We start from the raw sequence: 15,769 nt of genomic DNA, 5'->3' as shown, positions 1-15,769 counted from the left end.
GCGTTCTCCCAGGGCACGGCAGCCCTGGCCCAGCCAGGCTTGAGCCCCGGGGCAGGACAGAGCACCCCCAGGCAGGGGTCAGACCCTTCAGCAAGGAGCCAGCATCTCTGGTCTTGATGGGTCCTGGTGCCACAGGCACTGGGCAGGGGTTGTGTGCCTTGAATCATCCCTGTATGTTGAAATAGTTTTATGGGAGGCCTGTCTTTCGTGTGGTAAGGGGCATAACCCTCACACATGGGTACCGGGAAAGGTCACAGAGAGGCCCATGTGCAGTGAGCTCTCCCAGCAAGCGCAGGGCAGGCAGGGGATCAGGGCCAGCCAGCAGGGGTTTGTGAAAGGAGAGTCTGGCTTGGCCAACCTGATCTCTTCCCATGGCCATGTCACCTGCCTGTTGGGCGAGGGGAAGGCTGTGGACATTGTTTACCCGAGCTTTGGTAAGGCCTTTGGCACCGTCTCCCACAGCATCTCCTGGAGAAGCTGGCCAGTCAGACAATTGTACTCTTCACTGGGTAGAAAACTGGCTGGATGGCCGGGCCCAGAGAGCTGTGGTAGATGGGGTCAGGTGTAGTTGGGCTGGTCACCAGTGATGTCCTTCAGAGCTCAGTTTTGGGGCCAGTCTCACTCAGTATCTTTATCAATGAACTGGCTGAGGGGGTTGAGTGCACCCTCAGTGGGTTTGCAGATGACACCAGATGGGGTAGAGGTGTTGATCTGCTTGAGGGTAGCAAGGCTCTGCAGAGGAACCCAGACAAGCAGGAGCTGCTGAGGGAACTAGGGATGTTTAGTTTGAAGAAGAGGAGGCTGAGTGGAAACCTCATTGCTCTCTACAGCTACCTGAAAGGAGGTTGTAGCGAGGTGGGTGTTGGCCTCTTCTCCCAAGTGAATAATGACAGGAGCAGAGGAAATGGCCTGAGGTTTTGGCAGGGAAGGTTCAGAGGGGATATTAGGAAGAATTTGTTTACTGAGAAAGTGGTCAGGCACTGGAACAGGCTGCCCAGAGAGGAGGTGGTTGAGTCACCATCCTTGGAGGTATTCAAGAATGTGGCACTTCAGTCAGAGATGTGGCACATCAGGACATGCTCTAGTGGTTTTGGGGTTTTTTGTGGGTATGTTTTGGTGGAGTGTGTGTGGTTGGTTGTGTGTGTTTCAATGAACTGGCTGAGGGGGTTGAGTGCACCCTCAGTGGGTTTGCAGATGACACCAGATGGGGTGGAGGTGTTGATCTGCTTGAGGGTAGCAAGGCTCTGCAGAGGAACCCAGACAAGCAGGAGCTGCTGAGGGAACTAGGGATGTTTAGTTTGAAGAAGAGGAGGCTGAGTGGAAACCTCATTGCTCTCTACAGCTACCTGAAAGGAGGTTGTAGCGAGGTTGGTGTTGGCCTCTTCTCCCAAGTGAATAATGACAGGAGCAGAGGAAATGGCCTGAGGTTTTGGCAGGGAAGGTTCAGAGGGGATATTAGGAAGAATTTGTTTACTGAGAAAGTGGTCAGGCACTGGAACAGGCTGCCCAGAGAGGAGGTGGTTGAGTCACCATCCTTGGAGGTATTCAAGAATGTGGCACTTCAGTCAGAGATGTGGCACATCAGGACATGCTCTAGTGGTTTTGGGGTTTTTTGTGGGTATGTTTTGGTGGAGTGTGTGTGGTTGGTTGTGTGTGTTTGCTTTTTTTGTCTTGATGGTTGGACTTGGTGATCTCAGAGGTCCGTTCCAACCATCGTGATTCTGTATAAATTTTTGCTGCTGTTCTGAGGCAATAGTGCAGATTTGCAGCAGTTCTTAGGAAGTGAGAAGCCCATCTACTGTCAGCATAGTCACATGCAAATACAAAGAGGGAAAGCCTTCCCTATTATCCCTCCCTATCCAGCAATATTCCGTGTGTCTCATTTACTAGCTGATGAATTTTTGTTCTTGGAATTAATAAGGAATGACACCTTTCCTGGCCTCTCTTCTGGTAATCTGAACTGATGGAATGCATTTATTCATCACTAAGGCATCTCACATTTTATTGTACCATTTTTTCAGCGATGGGGAGAAGGTAGGGAAGTTAATCCTTCTATGTATAAGCAAATAGGGAGTCTTAATTGCTGCCATCAAAAGTGCAGTAATTTTTCTTTCCCCACCTCTTGCGTATGCTTAAAGGGATCATTCAGGAATCAAACAAGCGAGTCTAATAGGATATTACCATCCATCACAGTGGTTATTCTTCTGGTTACTTCCAATGAGAATTTGGACCTAGGCCCAATGACATATGTGAAAGAAGATTTTGTCCCTTGGTCTCTCCAGCAGCATTCTTGGATAAAATATGTTGAATCCTAGTTGGAGACAGGTACCATCTGTGATGTATTTATACATATTGCTTAAAGCTCTTTTATCCTCCAAGGATATCTTTCACATTTTTCATTTGTTTTTCCTTCCTATCTATTTATTCTTACATTAAAATGGGTCTATTTAGAAAGGGATCTCCTGTTTTCTTGAGTCCCTGTGTATCAGTTTTCAGAAGGTTAAGTCTGCTGAAACCTTTCTGTATTTTTATTATTAAATTCTACCCTGAAGATACTCGAAATGGAAAACTTGTACTCGGGTATCACTTTCAGAAATGCATTGATAAGCTTTCATATCTTTCTCTCCCAAGAGGTGACCTAATTAGGAAATTCCTGTCTTGATCCAAGAGAAGTAGCATAGGAATGGAAAGAAGTATGGAGAAAGTCCATACTTTTAAGATGAGTGGTGAGTATTTGGAGGCAGATGATCTTCTCATCTTTGAAGTCCTTTGTAATATTCTTGCAATCTGAGACTATTAAATCTAGATGAAGCTGGCAGAGAACTCTTGATGAACGTGTGCAGTGCTGTGTCTTTCAGATACCTGCATTTCTCTGTATGTAGGTAAGGCAATGTATTAACCTAAGTTAAGAGTCTGCTGTTTCGTGCTAGCTATTCTCTCCAAGGAATCTTCATCACTATTCAGCTGTGATGCGTTTCTTAATTTAGACTGAACTTTACCATCATTAGCTTTAAACAGATTCATCTGATTTTTCTTTAAGTATATAATTGAGTGTTAACACATTTAAATGTATAATTTTTAATTTTCAGAGAGGTGGTAACCTGATACTTCAAGTTTATCATTATTCTTTTGATATCCAGAGGTGGAAGCAGCAAATCTGCATGTTTCAAATGGTGTGGCTTGTAAAGAGGAGACAAATTTTGCACAAAAAGTAGCATAGAATATGCAACCTGTTGTACAGCCCCATCTGCTCTTTCTGCCCTTCATCTCTGGATACTCCCTGATCCCTGTTCCAGGATGTCCCATGTCTGGAACAAACTGTACCTCTTTTTTAATGTAAATCTGTTCACTCATATGGAAGATCTTTTAAGTAAAGCAGAAATGCAGATCCTCAACTTACTTTCAAAACCAGACAACGATTACATCGGACACGTACTTTTTGTTCTCTTTTGCCAGTGGGCATTTCTGGATCGAGGCAAGATCTTTGTGACTGTTGATTCTAGAAAGTGTTGTCTGAAATGTAATCTCCCACAGTAAGTTTTTCCCACAATATATTTCAGTTATTCTTTGTGAACATCACTAACTGCAATGTACCAACAAAAAAGACAGTTGGTACAAGTAGGGAAGAATGTAATGCAGTGGTCAGATTATGACGTTTCTCTTTGTTTGGCAATTCCGCTCTTCTCTCTATCACAATAATTGAGTTAAATAACATCGGAATTAAGAGTTCCTCTCAGAGTCTGCGGTTGATTGGTGCTTATGTTCAAACAGTTAATAAATAGATGAGATGCCTTTACTTAATCTTCTTCCTCAGGAATTTTTTACCTTCTCTCCTGAGGGCCAGGGAGCATACTTGTGTTTCCTAATTAAATTTTACTTTTTAGATTTATCTAGAGAGTGTAACTCTTCATCTGTAGTCTGGGGGATGGCATCTTTCATAAAATTCTCCAGAACCATCTCTTCTCATCTCTGAGTTACCTCCTCTCCCTAGTGACTGGGATTGCTGTTCTTTCCATATTTTCTGTAACTTTTTAACTATGAAGCTGTCTGCCCTGTCATTCTTATGTAAAGTTTGTGCTTTATGTATCTTGATTTTTTTTTTTCTTCATTCTTTTGAATGAGATTCAATTTACCTCTCACTTTCAGAATTTTCTCACAATGATTTTTGGAGCTTGTCTTCTTAAGTTTTAATTATAGGACTGAAAAGACCTTTGTGAAATGCTGTTCTTCATTGAATCTTCTTTATTGTTTACCCAGCATAGTAAAACTGGCTAATAAAATGTATCTCTTATTACCATGTCATGAGTAAATCATTGCAGCTTCCTTTCTTCATAATTTCGTGATTTTTCCATCTGAAAATCCACATTAAATTCACACACCTGTGACAGGCTCTATAATTTTGTTTAATTTTTTTTTTGCTTAATGAATGTCTCCATCATATTTGTCTCCGTGTACTTATTTTTATTTGATCTTGGATTTCAGTAGCAGGTATGTGAGGTAGTTGCACCTTCATTATTCTTAGATACCCATTAGTGTTACCTTGCAAAGTTATTTCTTACAGAAGTCTTCATTACTTTTAAACTGCTCTTTCCTTTGAGAGATACTCTCACCCTCACCTGTTCGTAGACATAATTTCTTGGCTTACTCCTCTGTCAGTCATCAGCCTATACTTGTTTCTGCTTTATTTTTAGAATGCAGTTCCACGTGGTTCATGTTACATCAGGTTTTTTCTGAACTTGTGTGTCACCAGCTGCAGCAACAAAAAATCCTTTTGTCTGTTTACGACTTAGTAAATATACTCAAGTACCTTTTCAGTTCTAAGGGTTGCTTTCTGATACATACCTGCATGTATTCCCATATGTATTTTTGTCTTGCAAGCTATTTTACTGACAGAATCCCTAAATGATCTGAACACGAAAGTGTTCCCCTGCACTTTCATCTGAGTCTTATTTATACATGTCTCAAAATGATAATTTTATGGCCTTTATCCTTTCTTGTTTTCCACAAAATACTGAGCTTTTTCTCTGCTTTTGATAGACAGAAATGTCTAATACTTTCTTATATGATGAGTAGACTTTTCAGATCATTCTTAATTCCCATGTGGGAGATGTTTTGGCACTATATTTTCATTTCCAGATACTGCTGCCTATTTGGAGTTGCACAGAGATGTATTTGAGGACTCCTTTCATACCTTTCTTGTATTATTCTATATTTATTCTCATCCTTTCCCTCTGTCCATTTGTCTTGTTTAGCTCCAAAGTACGTGGTTTTGCCTTTTCTGCTCTGTGTGCTTGGTTTCCTAATGAGAGTCCCACTTTTTTTTTTCCCCTCTACAAGTCCTCAGTTCTGCTCTGAATCATGATCTTCCTGTGTGTGTCTTCTGGCGGATTAGTGTTTCAAAATTGGTACATGTGACCTCTGTTCAATAAACTGTGGAAGTAGTTTATTGGAAGAGAGAAATACAAATTAAGAGTCCTGTTCAAATGTGCCAGCATCCCCTTGGGTTCTAGCTGTCCTGGGAGCCACCAGGTCTGGCTCCTGACAGACTGTAAGTTCGTTGTGCAGGTTGTTGTCATTTATGGCTGTTAACCATCCTGCATATTTTGGGGGAGAAGACTGCATTGATGGAGATAAACTGCCCATAGGACCTGGTACAGGTTATCCACTGTTGGAATGGACATGAACCCTGTCTTGAGTACAAGCACTATATTAAATACACACAGGTTTAGTTTTGGTTTTGTTTTGTTTTCAATATGCTGGTGGAAGCTGCAGGAATGAGAAGATTTACTTACTCAATGGAAGTGAGAATTTAGAGACTTGGATGCTTAAATCCTGTTGTCCTTGTCTGGTTTATAAAATTGAAAGGGAATATGTTAGAATATATTAGTCAGGAGAAAACTTGACTAGGACTTTGTTTGAGGGGGGGAGAACTGATGGTCAGCAGTGGTGTGAGGAAAGCTTTGTTTGACTGGCTTCTGTTGCAGCAACAGGAGCATCCAGCCTGCAGCTCAGTTGACCTCATCTTCAGAAACCTTTGTCTCAGGTGAAGACAAAGCCCCTTAAGAACCCCCTCACTGCAGACTAGTTATCACTGAGATGACCAGACTGGCTTGAAAAGATGAGTAATACACCTCTGAAGTGTAAAATATATTCAGGCAAGCCTGCATCTGATTTATATTGCTGGGATGCCGAGTTATTGATCTGTAAGCTCACCAAATGCTGAGCAGAATTTATGAGATACAACTCACATAATGGAAAAATAAATATGTAACAGCTGGCTTCTTCCGGGGAAACCCTTAAGAAGCAAGAAAGGAAATTATTTTATTCGGATTGTTGCAGTGCTTGGCAGTAGTGTGTAAATGTGTATTTTAAAAAATCTAGTTTGAGTCCATTAGGGAAAAACATTTTCCCTAATGTCTTTTAGAGGTGTAATATTTTCAGTTCTTTCATATCTAGAAACTAATTAAAGTAAAATGAAGAGAATAAAGCATACAAAGAGTTTGACAGTGAAAGAAATGTGTCTTCTTAAAATGTGCCTTATAAAGAATATGCCTTTCTTTTGTCAACAAGCTATTTGATATGACCATGAAATATTTATCTCTTTATAATTACTTTTATTTATACAGCTGACTTTGATGTACAGCAAATAATATGCTGCCCAGTCAGCTCACATGAGATTCTGTGGTTTAGTTCAGGGTTTTGTCTTTGAAAGCTAAGATTTTAATTGCATTTGTATTATTGTAATTATTTCCTGCTGCTGGAACTGGATTAGTTTTACTTAAAACAGTGGCAGTTTGTTCTGAGTTGTTTTGTCCTCTTGTTATGAGGATGGGAAGCTGCATTGTGTTTAAACAATAACATTGAGTCAGATGAAAAAATAAATGGTTTTGTATGTGCAAAGCTGCATGTCAAACCGGGACACTGGGGAGAGATAATGAACATAGTGGTGGCTGGTCTGGTTCTGGAGCAGGAGATATTAAATGGAGCTGTTAAGTTGGGCCAGCTTTGCATGGAGCAGCCTTGCTGCTTTTGGGACCTGAGCAGGCAGGGTCATGCCACGGGTGGATTAGATAATGTGTCACTAGTTTAGCTTTGGGCCACCTGTGCCACATCCCAATATCGTAGACACTTCCGTAGTGGTGCCTTTCTCCTGGAACCAGGAGTGGTGTGATGTTCACAGAACAGGTTCCTGCTCCGTGGTGCTTCTTACTGTTTGAGTGAATTCTAAACCTGGTGATGGGCAAAGTTCAGCATCTCAGGAGTCTTTCATAAAGTGCATTCCCAGCTTTGCACTTTCTTCCCTGTTTTCCGTGTGGCTTCTCTCACTCTCTCTGGTGGTCTGACCCGCTGACTTCCAGCATCTGGTGGTCTTTTCTGGACAACAGCCAGCAAGTTTCAAATATTCTGGAGAATCCTCTTATTCTTTCCCATCATTGCATTCACTGGCATCCCTGTTGCCTCCACTGTTTTTTTCTGGATGCTCTTAACAACTTGTCACCTCTGGTCTGCTCATTCAGGTGCCAGTGGGAAGCCTGAGTTCACTCTCAACTTCTACCAGATTATAGAATATCTAAAGTTGGAGGGGACCCTTAAGGGTCATCGAGGCCAACTTGATCTGCTGTTTCTGTTGATAACCTCTACAAATTCAATAATGAAACAACACAACATGCTGGTTGGGGTGGAAGGGGTCCCATTGTACAGCAGAGGCTATGGACACAGGGAAATTTTCTATTCCATGAAGTGCTAATAGTCTGTGTCACTTTAATAAAATTGCAAGGAGCTTTATTGTTCAGAAATATATTAAACCGTTGTTGCTCTTGGCAATCTGCTATTAACCCTCTTTCATGCTGTGATTAGCCTTCTATTCATAGTTTGTTTCTTGTCTATTAAATAGACTTTAATTGAAAATAGAGCTTCAAATTTGTGCCTTGTGGCTTCAAAACTAATTGATTCTTCTTAAAAGCATAAAGGCACCTTTTCTAGCAGGCATGGGGTGCATTCGGCTTTGTAATGGAGGGATGCACCGGACCAGGGTTGGTGCCATTTCCAGGCTAGTTAAATTATATTCACCACTTCTCCTTTGTCTAATCTTTTGTTTTTGGCTATAAAAACAAGTCTTTCAGGTTAGAGCAATTACTTAAAAATGTGCTGGGTTAATCCCTATTATGTTTTACACATGTAGGTGTTTTTATAACAAAACTCATTCCTTTGTGATTTTCTCAAGTAATTTCCCTTCATATTGATCCAAGTGTCTTTGGTTTATAAATCTTGGAAAAGGCAGTAGAACTTCTACAAAGATGTGCCATCTCTTTCTTCTACCCTGGCAATTGTTATTTTGCCTTTATTTTGCCAAAAGATATGGTAAACATCTGGATTTTTGCCTTGAGAATTGAATATTGGCCAGAATACGACTGCACTAGAGACAGCCCTGATATTCTTTGTGTATTCCAGTTCTCTTAGTGATACTTAGAAATGTCTCATTTAGATGTTAATATCAGAAATACTTTTTTTTTTTTGTCATTCTGAAAGGGAAACGAAACTAAAGTCTGGGAAAAAAAAGTATTCTTTTATCTCCTGAGGATTTGAAAAACCTAAATTTGAAAGGAATCGCTGCAACCAAAATGCCATCCTATACATTTCTCCTTATGTCTGGCCATCATTGCTTTTTAACATAGTGTTGGTATGCGTGCCTGCAAGTATGTGTTCATATGACTAAATTCACAGATAATTTATTTATTGGCTTAAAATTACATTATGGAAGTAATCATATCAGAGCTGATTTCCTCTTCCACTTCTCCAAGTCACTACCACAGTAAAAATATAGAGAGAAACGAAGATACTTTAGAACGCAATTTATTATCTCCTGCTGGTAGCAATAACCTGAGAATAACAGCAAATAGTAAAATTCAAACTTGAGGCAGACACTGATGCTGGGATCAGCTGTAGTCGCATTTATAAAGGATAGATTCAATATAACAGCTATAGAAATGTGCAATGTTTCAGAGGCTCCCAGGTTAGTACTTGATTGCTTTTTCAAGTTCGTTTCTATAGGTGGGGAAGAGCCCAGGATTTTAAAAGGTACGAACAAGCCTAATAAATAAACTGCTACTTGAATCAGAGATATTACCTCCCCTCCCACTCTTCTCATCCCTGGCTTCTGCCTTTCCCCCCAGAAAGGTGGCTAACGTTTTTCTAAGGAAATTAATTACACAAACCCCACTTTTTAATCTAAGTGTAGGAAATTGCCATTACAGAGTCAATTACCAAGCAAAATCAGAAGACTCTCTGGTACAAAACACAGTCCTAGCTGCCATGTTAATTTATCATAGGCATAATATGTTGGGGTTTTTTTTCCCCTGAACAGGGCATCTCCAGCCAGGTTATCTGTGCGTTTTTGGGGGGATGCAGTGTGTGACAACTTAGGGGCTCAGGAAAAAAACCCAGTTTTATAGTTCTTAGAGAGACAGAGAGAGAGAAAAGAGAACAGTATGAAGGATAGCAATAGAAAATCACATCAAGGTTTTTAAAAAAACCAAACTGATGGAAATCAGAGTTGTCAAATAAATGGCTGAAGAAGGGATACCGTTTTTATAGAGGACACCACTGGTCTATCCAGTCACTCTGGCTATCATGCTGGAAGTTGTGGCTCTTTATACCTGCCTGGTTTTGGAACAGGATGGTATTATATATGCATTTATTAGTGCAACTAGCCTTTTTATTCTTTACTTATTCCTCAGGACTTTCACTGGAGGATTGTAAGCTGGCACAGACCTAGAATATATTTTGATTTTTTATTAGAATAGTCTCTATTTTCTGATTTACATTTTACAGAGTATATAGAATTGCTCAAGGAAGTGAGTCAACAAACAGTCTTATTTCAGTGACAAGTACAATGTTGGTCCTGGGAAGAGAGCTCCCAGTGCAGGAATTAAATAGGGTGTCACCCAAGGGGGGAAGAGAAGCAAGGGTAGGGAGAGGAAGCTTGGGGTTTCCTCTAGAATAGGAATAAGACTTCCATGAGTCTGGAATGGCTGGTAGGGCAACAAAAAACTGCTCCTTTAACTTTTTATGATAAATTTTTCTTGTTTTTTCTTTTATCAAAAAGTCAGTTCTAAAGTACCCTTAGCACCACTGGTTGTAGCTGATTAGTTTTCAAGGCAGGGGAACCAACCTGCGTTATCTAGTGGCTTCCATGTTTGAATAGTTAAATTGCAATATAGAAACAATCTAAAAATCAGAGGAGGAAAGAGCCATTGCTAACAACACCACCTTGAGTTAAAGCAGAGTAGGACTGGACTTTATTCCTTGGTGTGACCATCTGCACTCAGTTTTCTTTCATTTCTTCAAGTGAACTCTCAGAAAATGATACAGTTTTTAAGCTTGGTGCTGAAAGGCAGGTTAAGCCATGCATGAGACTTCTTGGTAAAATAATTACTCTTATCCTTAAAACTCAAATATTTATTTCATTCTGTCTGTCACTTCATTTTCAAGGTCTCTAGAAAAGGTCTGTTTATGTTAGCTTTCAGGTAAATTGGATTTGTGCCACCGTGTTGTAATCTCTACATGAACATGGCAGAGGCCTTACAGTGTCTCAGAAATCATTCAGAAGATGGTCTTTTTTACTAATGTGTTATCTTTCAGCTTAGAATTAAATCACATCAGTTGTTTAATCCTGTTATGCTGATGGCATAAGCACTGATAATGGTCTGAAGTCTCAGGTTCAGGATGTGCAAATCATTTTTTGGGGGGCTTTTGAGCACTGAAGTTTTGTATGAAAAAAAAGGTTATGTTTTTCTTCAAATTATTCATTAAAAAAAAAAAAAAAATAAAATATCAGAAAAAGGAAGGATTACTTATACATGGGGCATATTTTTATAAATTCTTTTCAAGTCAATTCCATGCATGGGAGCAAAGGAAAATAGACATTAAAAATAAAAACGAGAATAAAGCAAATTCAGTAGCTATAAAAATTAATGAAGTCTTGGTAATACCACGGTAGAGTAAACTCAAACAAGCCTTTGTGTTTTGAAAAGACTGCTTTGTTACTGATTTATCTAAAGAGACAGCCAAATTCAGCTCATAATGTAATTAAAATGCAGTATCATATAATGACTCAGAAAATAGATTTAAGGGTCTTTCCCCTTCTTTTCCTTCCTCCTTCTGCCCCAAATAAAAAGGTAAGAGAAGTTAATTGAAACTAGAGAAATCTTATGGTACATGAAAATACAGAGGGGATATTTCCAAATTTGTTGTCAGTATCAACTAAACTGGTACTTGGCAGAGTTTGGGTTGTCTCATCTCTTGGATGAAGAGTTTTTGAGATCTGTGTCTGCCTTGGATGCAGGCAGCTCAAGGAAATGTCTCGCCTCCCAGGCAGGGAAGATGGTTTCTGCATATGATTGTGTAGAAGAAACCAAGAGCTCTGCTAAATGCTATTGAAAGTAGATGAAGAAAATTCAAATATCTGAATGCTGCATCTATAATCTAGAGATGGCAGCACCCTTGAAGGGGATAGGTGTGGGGAGATGTCCCCATTCTCAGGCTTTTGCCACCTGCCTCTGTCTGGCTCCCAATTGCAGTGGGAGCTTTTTGGATTTCCTTCTGACGTCTTCCTTCTCAGTACAGTGTAAAGAGGTCTCCTTAGCCATAAATGTGGGGGATTAGATTCCAGTTTGTTGCTCAGGCATTGTAGAAAATCAGTCTTGAACTTAGCTTAAAAGCACCTGTTTTGCCATTAAGCACACTCTTAACTGGCCTGCTGAATAGAGGTGATTTTGTTAGAACTTAAGTGCCTCTCTTAACCCTAAAACAGCACTGGATTTTGCTGTGTTCTGGAAAGTAGATGCTGGCAGTAAACTCTGAGGAAGTTCTTTGTGTTACTCAGGGCAAAGTTACCACCCTTCTTTTCTCATTTTTCCTTTTTTTTTTTTTCCTCTCAGTTACCAGACCAGTCGATGGGAAGCTCTGCCTGAGTCCTGCTCCCTCTGCCTCCCAGCTGTGTAACCTGCCGTGCCCGTCTGTGTGCGCGGTGTCAGTCTGGTCGCTCTGGGGCCCCTGCCTGCCTGAGAACTGCCAGGACCACCATGGCAGAAGAGGTAAGAGCTGCTCTATGGATTACTTTTGCAGTCTGGAGTGGGTAATGGAATATTATGATAAAATTGCAAGAGCAGTGGTGTCAAAGTCTATATTGGAAACCTAATGTCAGGTGGTGTTTTTTTAAAAAAATTAATCTAACATAGGATGAAGCTCTTACCTGCGCATACAGGAGTGGAATATGACCTTTAAAAGCTTTTTGCAGTTATTCTTGGGATAAGAAAACAAAACAAAAAAAGATTTTCAGCCTAATTGAGATCCTTTTATCCTGTACTGAATTTGTAGCAAAGGAGAATTTCTTGGAACAGCAGCTGCAGACCTCTATAGTGCCAGGCTGTCCCTTGGAAGTCCTGCTGCTTGAATTTGAGGGCAATGCTGGGGTGAGGCTGAAAGGTGTTTCCTTCAGCCCTGCCATCCTGGAGTTAGGCTGATCCAAGACATTGTTCCTGTTGTTCTGGGTTTGAGTTTAAATTCCTGGAAGAAGACTATGCAAATATAATGTAACCTCCCCGGATCTTAATTGACTAGTGTGCCTGTTTGTAGCTGCAGCACTTTGAGGTTCATTGCAGAGCCATTCCTAAGGCTCTTAAGTTCAAAAGATCCCTGTTAGAATTCATATCATATCAGGGAATTAATATTATTGCTTAGAAATGACATTTTTCTGAAAACAGCCTAAGTTTTTTGAGTGATTTGAGTGATTTTTTATTTTTAAAAATATTGTTAAATATAAAGATTTGGAAAACCATTTCATTTAAAAATTATTTTGAATTATTTCTTTTTTCTGGTTTGAGCATGCTGGAATTTTGGTCTGTTGTAGCCTCTGTAATGTTTTATTTTTCACTTTCTTCTCTGTGGTGTGGCTAAGACATTTCCATGTGACCCTCACTAATGCTGTATATTTGCCCCTTGTCTGAGACTCTTGTAGGAAAGACCACCATGGGTGTTTTTTTGCCTTTCTTAGAATTCTGGGTCATTTACATAACAAAACATGCTGAAAGATACTGTCGTATTAGTTCTGCACTTTACATAGCAACATGACTTTTGGTTTTATTCAGAAGGAGGTAGATTATGTAATCAATTCTTTCATTATTTCTCTAACCTTTTTCTTCCACTTTACATTTGAATCTTCCAATTTAATAGGATGTCATTTCAAAGAGGCCTGATATGCATTATGTATCAGAAATCCCTACACCTTCATAAAGCAGAATACTAATTTCTTAGTAAACTGCTCTGCTGTATCTCAAAACAAACCTTTTCATTAGTGGATTCCCAGGCAGAATATAGATATCCTTTACATCTTCACTTCCTTAACTGTTTCTCTCTTTTTATCTTAGTGTTGTTATCACATTAATACATGCGTCAGAGGCAAATTCCTGTATTTGGACATGTGTATTTTTATCTAGTGGTGATGAAAAGGAAATGTGAAAATGTGGGTTATTGGAATTCTTTACAAAGTATTAGAGTTTATGCGCCTGGACTGTAGGCACATACAGCCGAGTGCTGTTCCAATCAGTGCTTTTTTTAAGTGTTGTGTGTTTGTCTTCATACTCTCCAGTTCCAGATGACTGTCCTAGATTATTGCTATAAATGTTTGGATTTTTTTTTTTGCTGTAGTCCAGTTAATTCAGTTTCTCTTTTTGCAGGTTTTAGAATGAGACAAAGGCAAGTGATCGTGGATCCGGTAGGCACCCTGGCAGGTTGTCCTCATTTATTTGAATCTATTCCTTGTGAAGACCCTGTGTGTTATGAGTGGATCACTTCAGAAGGAATGTGTGTGACTCACCATGGAAAATGTGGACCTGGAAGCCGCATGCTGAAAGCTGTCTGCAAGGACCAGAAAGGTGCGTAATGGGGTCATCTTCAAAGCCCCATGGTTCTCTGTGCCTCCTTCTAAAATGACATTCTGCTGCAGAGCAATTGTGGTGATTTACAGTAGCTCCATGCTAAATTTTTATGGAACTTCCAGATTTTTGAGTTGACTGGGATGATCATAAAAGCCTAGTGCTGATATTACCTGGGGTTTTGCCTGGAGCCTTCTATTTTGTTTTATCCCAGAGGATATGGCTCACTAATACAGGTCCTGTGTTGTCATTGCTGGCCTTACCCTGACAGAGGTTGGGATATCAAGGGCCTGGTTCTCCCTAGAATTGTGGTTTTTTTTTTGTGGTTTTTTTTTTTTGTGTCTTACACTAAAGTAGAGCTGTCACTGGGGTCAGCACTATGGGCAAAATTAATCTGGCCCCAGCTTTTCTTCTGTCCTCATTTTTTAGCATGTGGTCTGTGAATGTTTATCTCGTGATGCTAACTCTCTTACAATCATGAGCTTGGTTCTTCTGCTAAAATTAGAAGAAGTAGATGTAAATGAAATTATGATACTAAGTAAAAATGCTCTTGGCAGCAGTTTGAGACCTGGAGTGTGTTTGGTTTACAAGTTGTTAATAAGGAATCCGTACATTTTTATATGATGTTTACAAACAACCAACAAGAGCTTATTTCCTGTGCTTGGGTTGAACCTCAGCCAAGAGTTTCATTTCTTGATAAGGTCAGTGTTGTCAGATCTTTAGATTCAATTACATGGAGCGCAATTTTGCAGTCCTTGGTCACAGTGAGCCTGTGTCATAATCTCAAAAGTGGCAAATTATGGAACTTTAGAGCCTGATATTACATCTGAAGTGGAAAATTCTTCTTTTGCGTGGCGCTGAGTCTGATCATAGGATACAATTACAAGTTCATAACGAGGGATTAATTTGCAGATGCTTAAAATACTGTGTTTGCGAGGCATTAGAATCTAACAGAAGGAAATGGTGGCTGAAGAACATGGATTCTCCTTAAAAACATTTAGAATCTATGTGGTTTTCTTGTAAGTTTGTGAAAATGGGACAAAAAAAATCTTTAACTGTTAGAAAGTGGTATAACCAGAATATGGTGGAGAGCAAAGAACTGTCTCTGAATTTTGTCTGAGTTGTTTCTTTGCATGTGATCGTAGCTGTAGGTCCAGTCCAGCAGTGATGTGTGCAGATGGAGTCCTGAATTGCTAAGGGGCACCATGTACTTCACACTATGAAAATTGTGCCAACGTGTTTTTATGCACCAGCTTGTGACTCGGAAGGAATGTTTATGAACATTGTTGTGTTATGAACATGTTATGACATGTCAGATGCTCATTGATCTCTGATCAGACTGTGCTCTGTGGCTGTGATAGTTAAGAAGCCATGCCTTTGAAGTGTCTCTTCACCTCTTCACCCCATTGTTCATGGAGCTGTTGGAAGACTCACAGTACTCTTCTCATTTCAATTACTCTGTGCATGTTCCGGTTACAGGGGGAAAAAAAAAAAGTTGGGACATCCTTCCCACCCCACCACCTTGAGGCAAAGATAGTCACTAGACATGATCACTAGTTCTAATTGGGAAGGTTTCATGAGGCAATATCCAGATCACAGGGCAGATTAGAAGCACTGGTTAATACAATTAGTAAGCTTTTCTGAATTTCTGATCCAACAAGATACAACTGGTGGAGTACTTTGAGTAGAAGTTGGGAAAAAAAATAAACAAATCTGCTTTTTCTTCTGTCAGTCCAGTAAAATCAGTTGCTTTGTTTATAATATCTTTTCCTTTTGTAATGTTCTTTTAACTAGATTCCTATTGCAGTAAGTGGTCCATTTTCTTGGATAAAAGC

At 39.9% G+C, this 15,769-nt stretch overlaps 1 protein-coding gene across 1 annotated transcript in view; it reads left to right on the top strand.

Moving 5' to 3' along the window:
- Positions 1–15,769, top strand: part of THSD7B (thrombospondin, type I, domain containing 7B) — a 266,212-nt gene that overhangs the window by 73,382 nt on the left and 177,061 nt on the right. The window contains exons 6-7 of the mRNA XM_010000390.1: positions 11,940–12,095; positions 13,737–13,934. Coding sequence (XP_009998692.1) covers positions 11,940–12,095; positions 13,737–13,934 — 354 coding nt within the window. The remainder of the gene's footprint in view (positions 1–11,939; positions 12,096–13,736; positions 13,935–15,769) is intronic.

Source organism: Chaetura pelagica, unplaced genomic scaffold (assembly GCF_000747805.2).
Source record: "Chaetura pelagica isolate M959 unplaced genomic scaffold, ChaPel_1.0 scaffold386, whole genome shotgun sequence".
NCBI lineage: Eukaryota > Metazoa > Chordata > Aves > Apodiformes > Apodidae > Chaetura > Chaetura pelagica.
The sequence above is the reverse complement of the archived record's forward strand: the minus strand, read 5'-3'. Positions and strand labels throughout refer to the sequence as shown.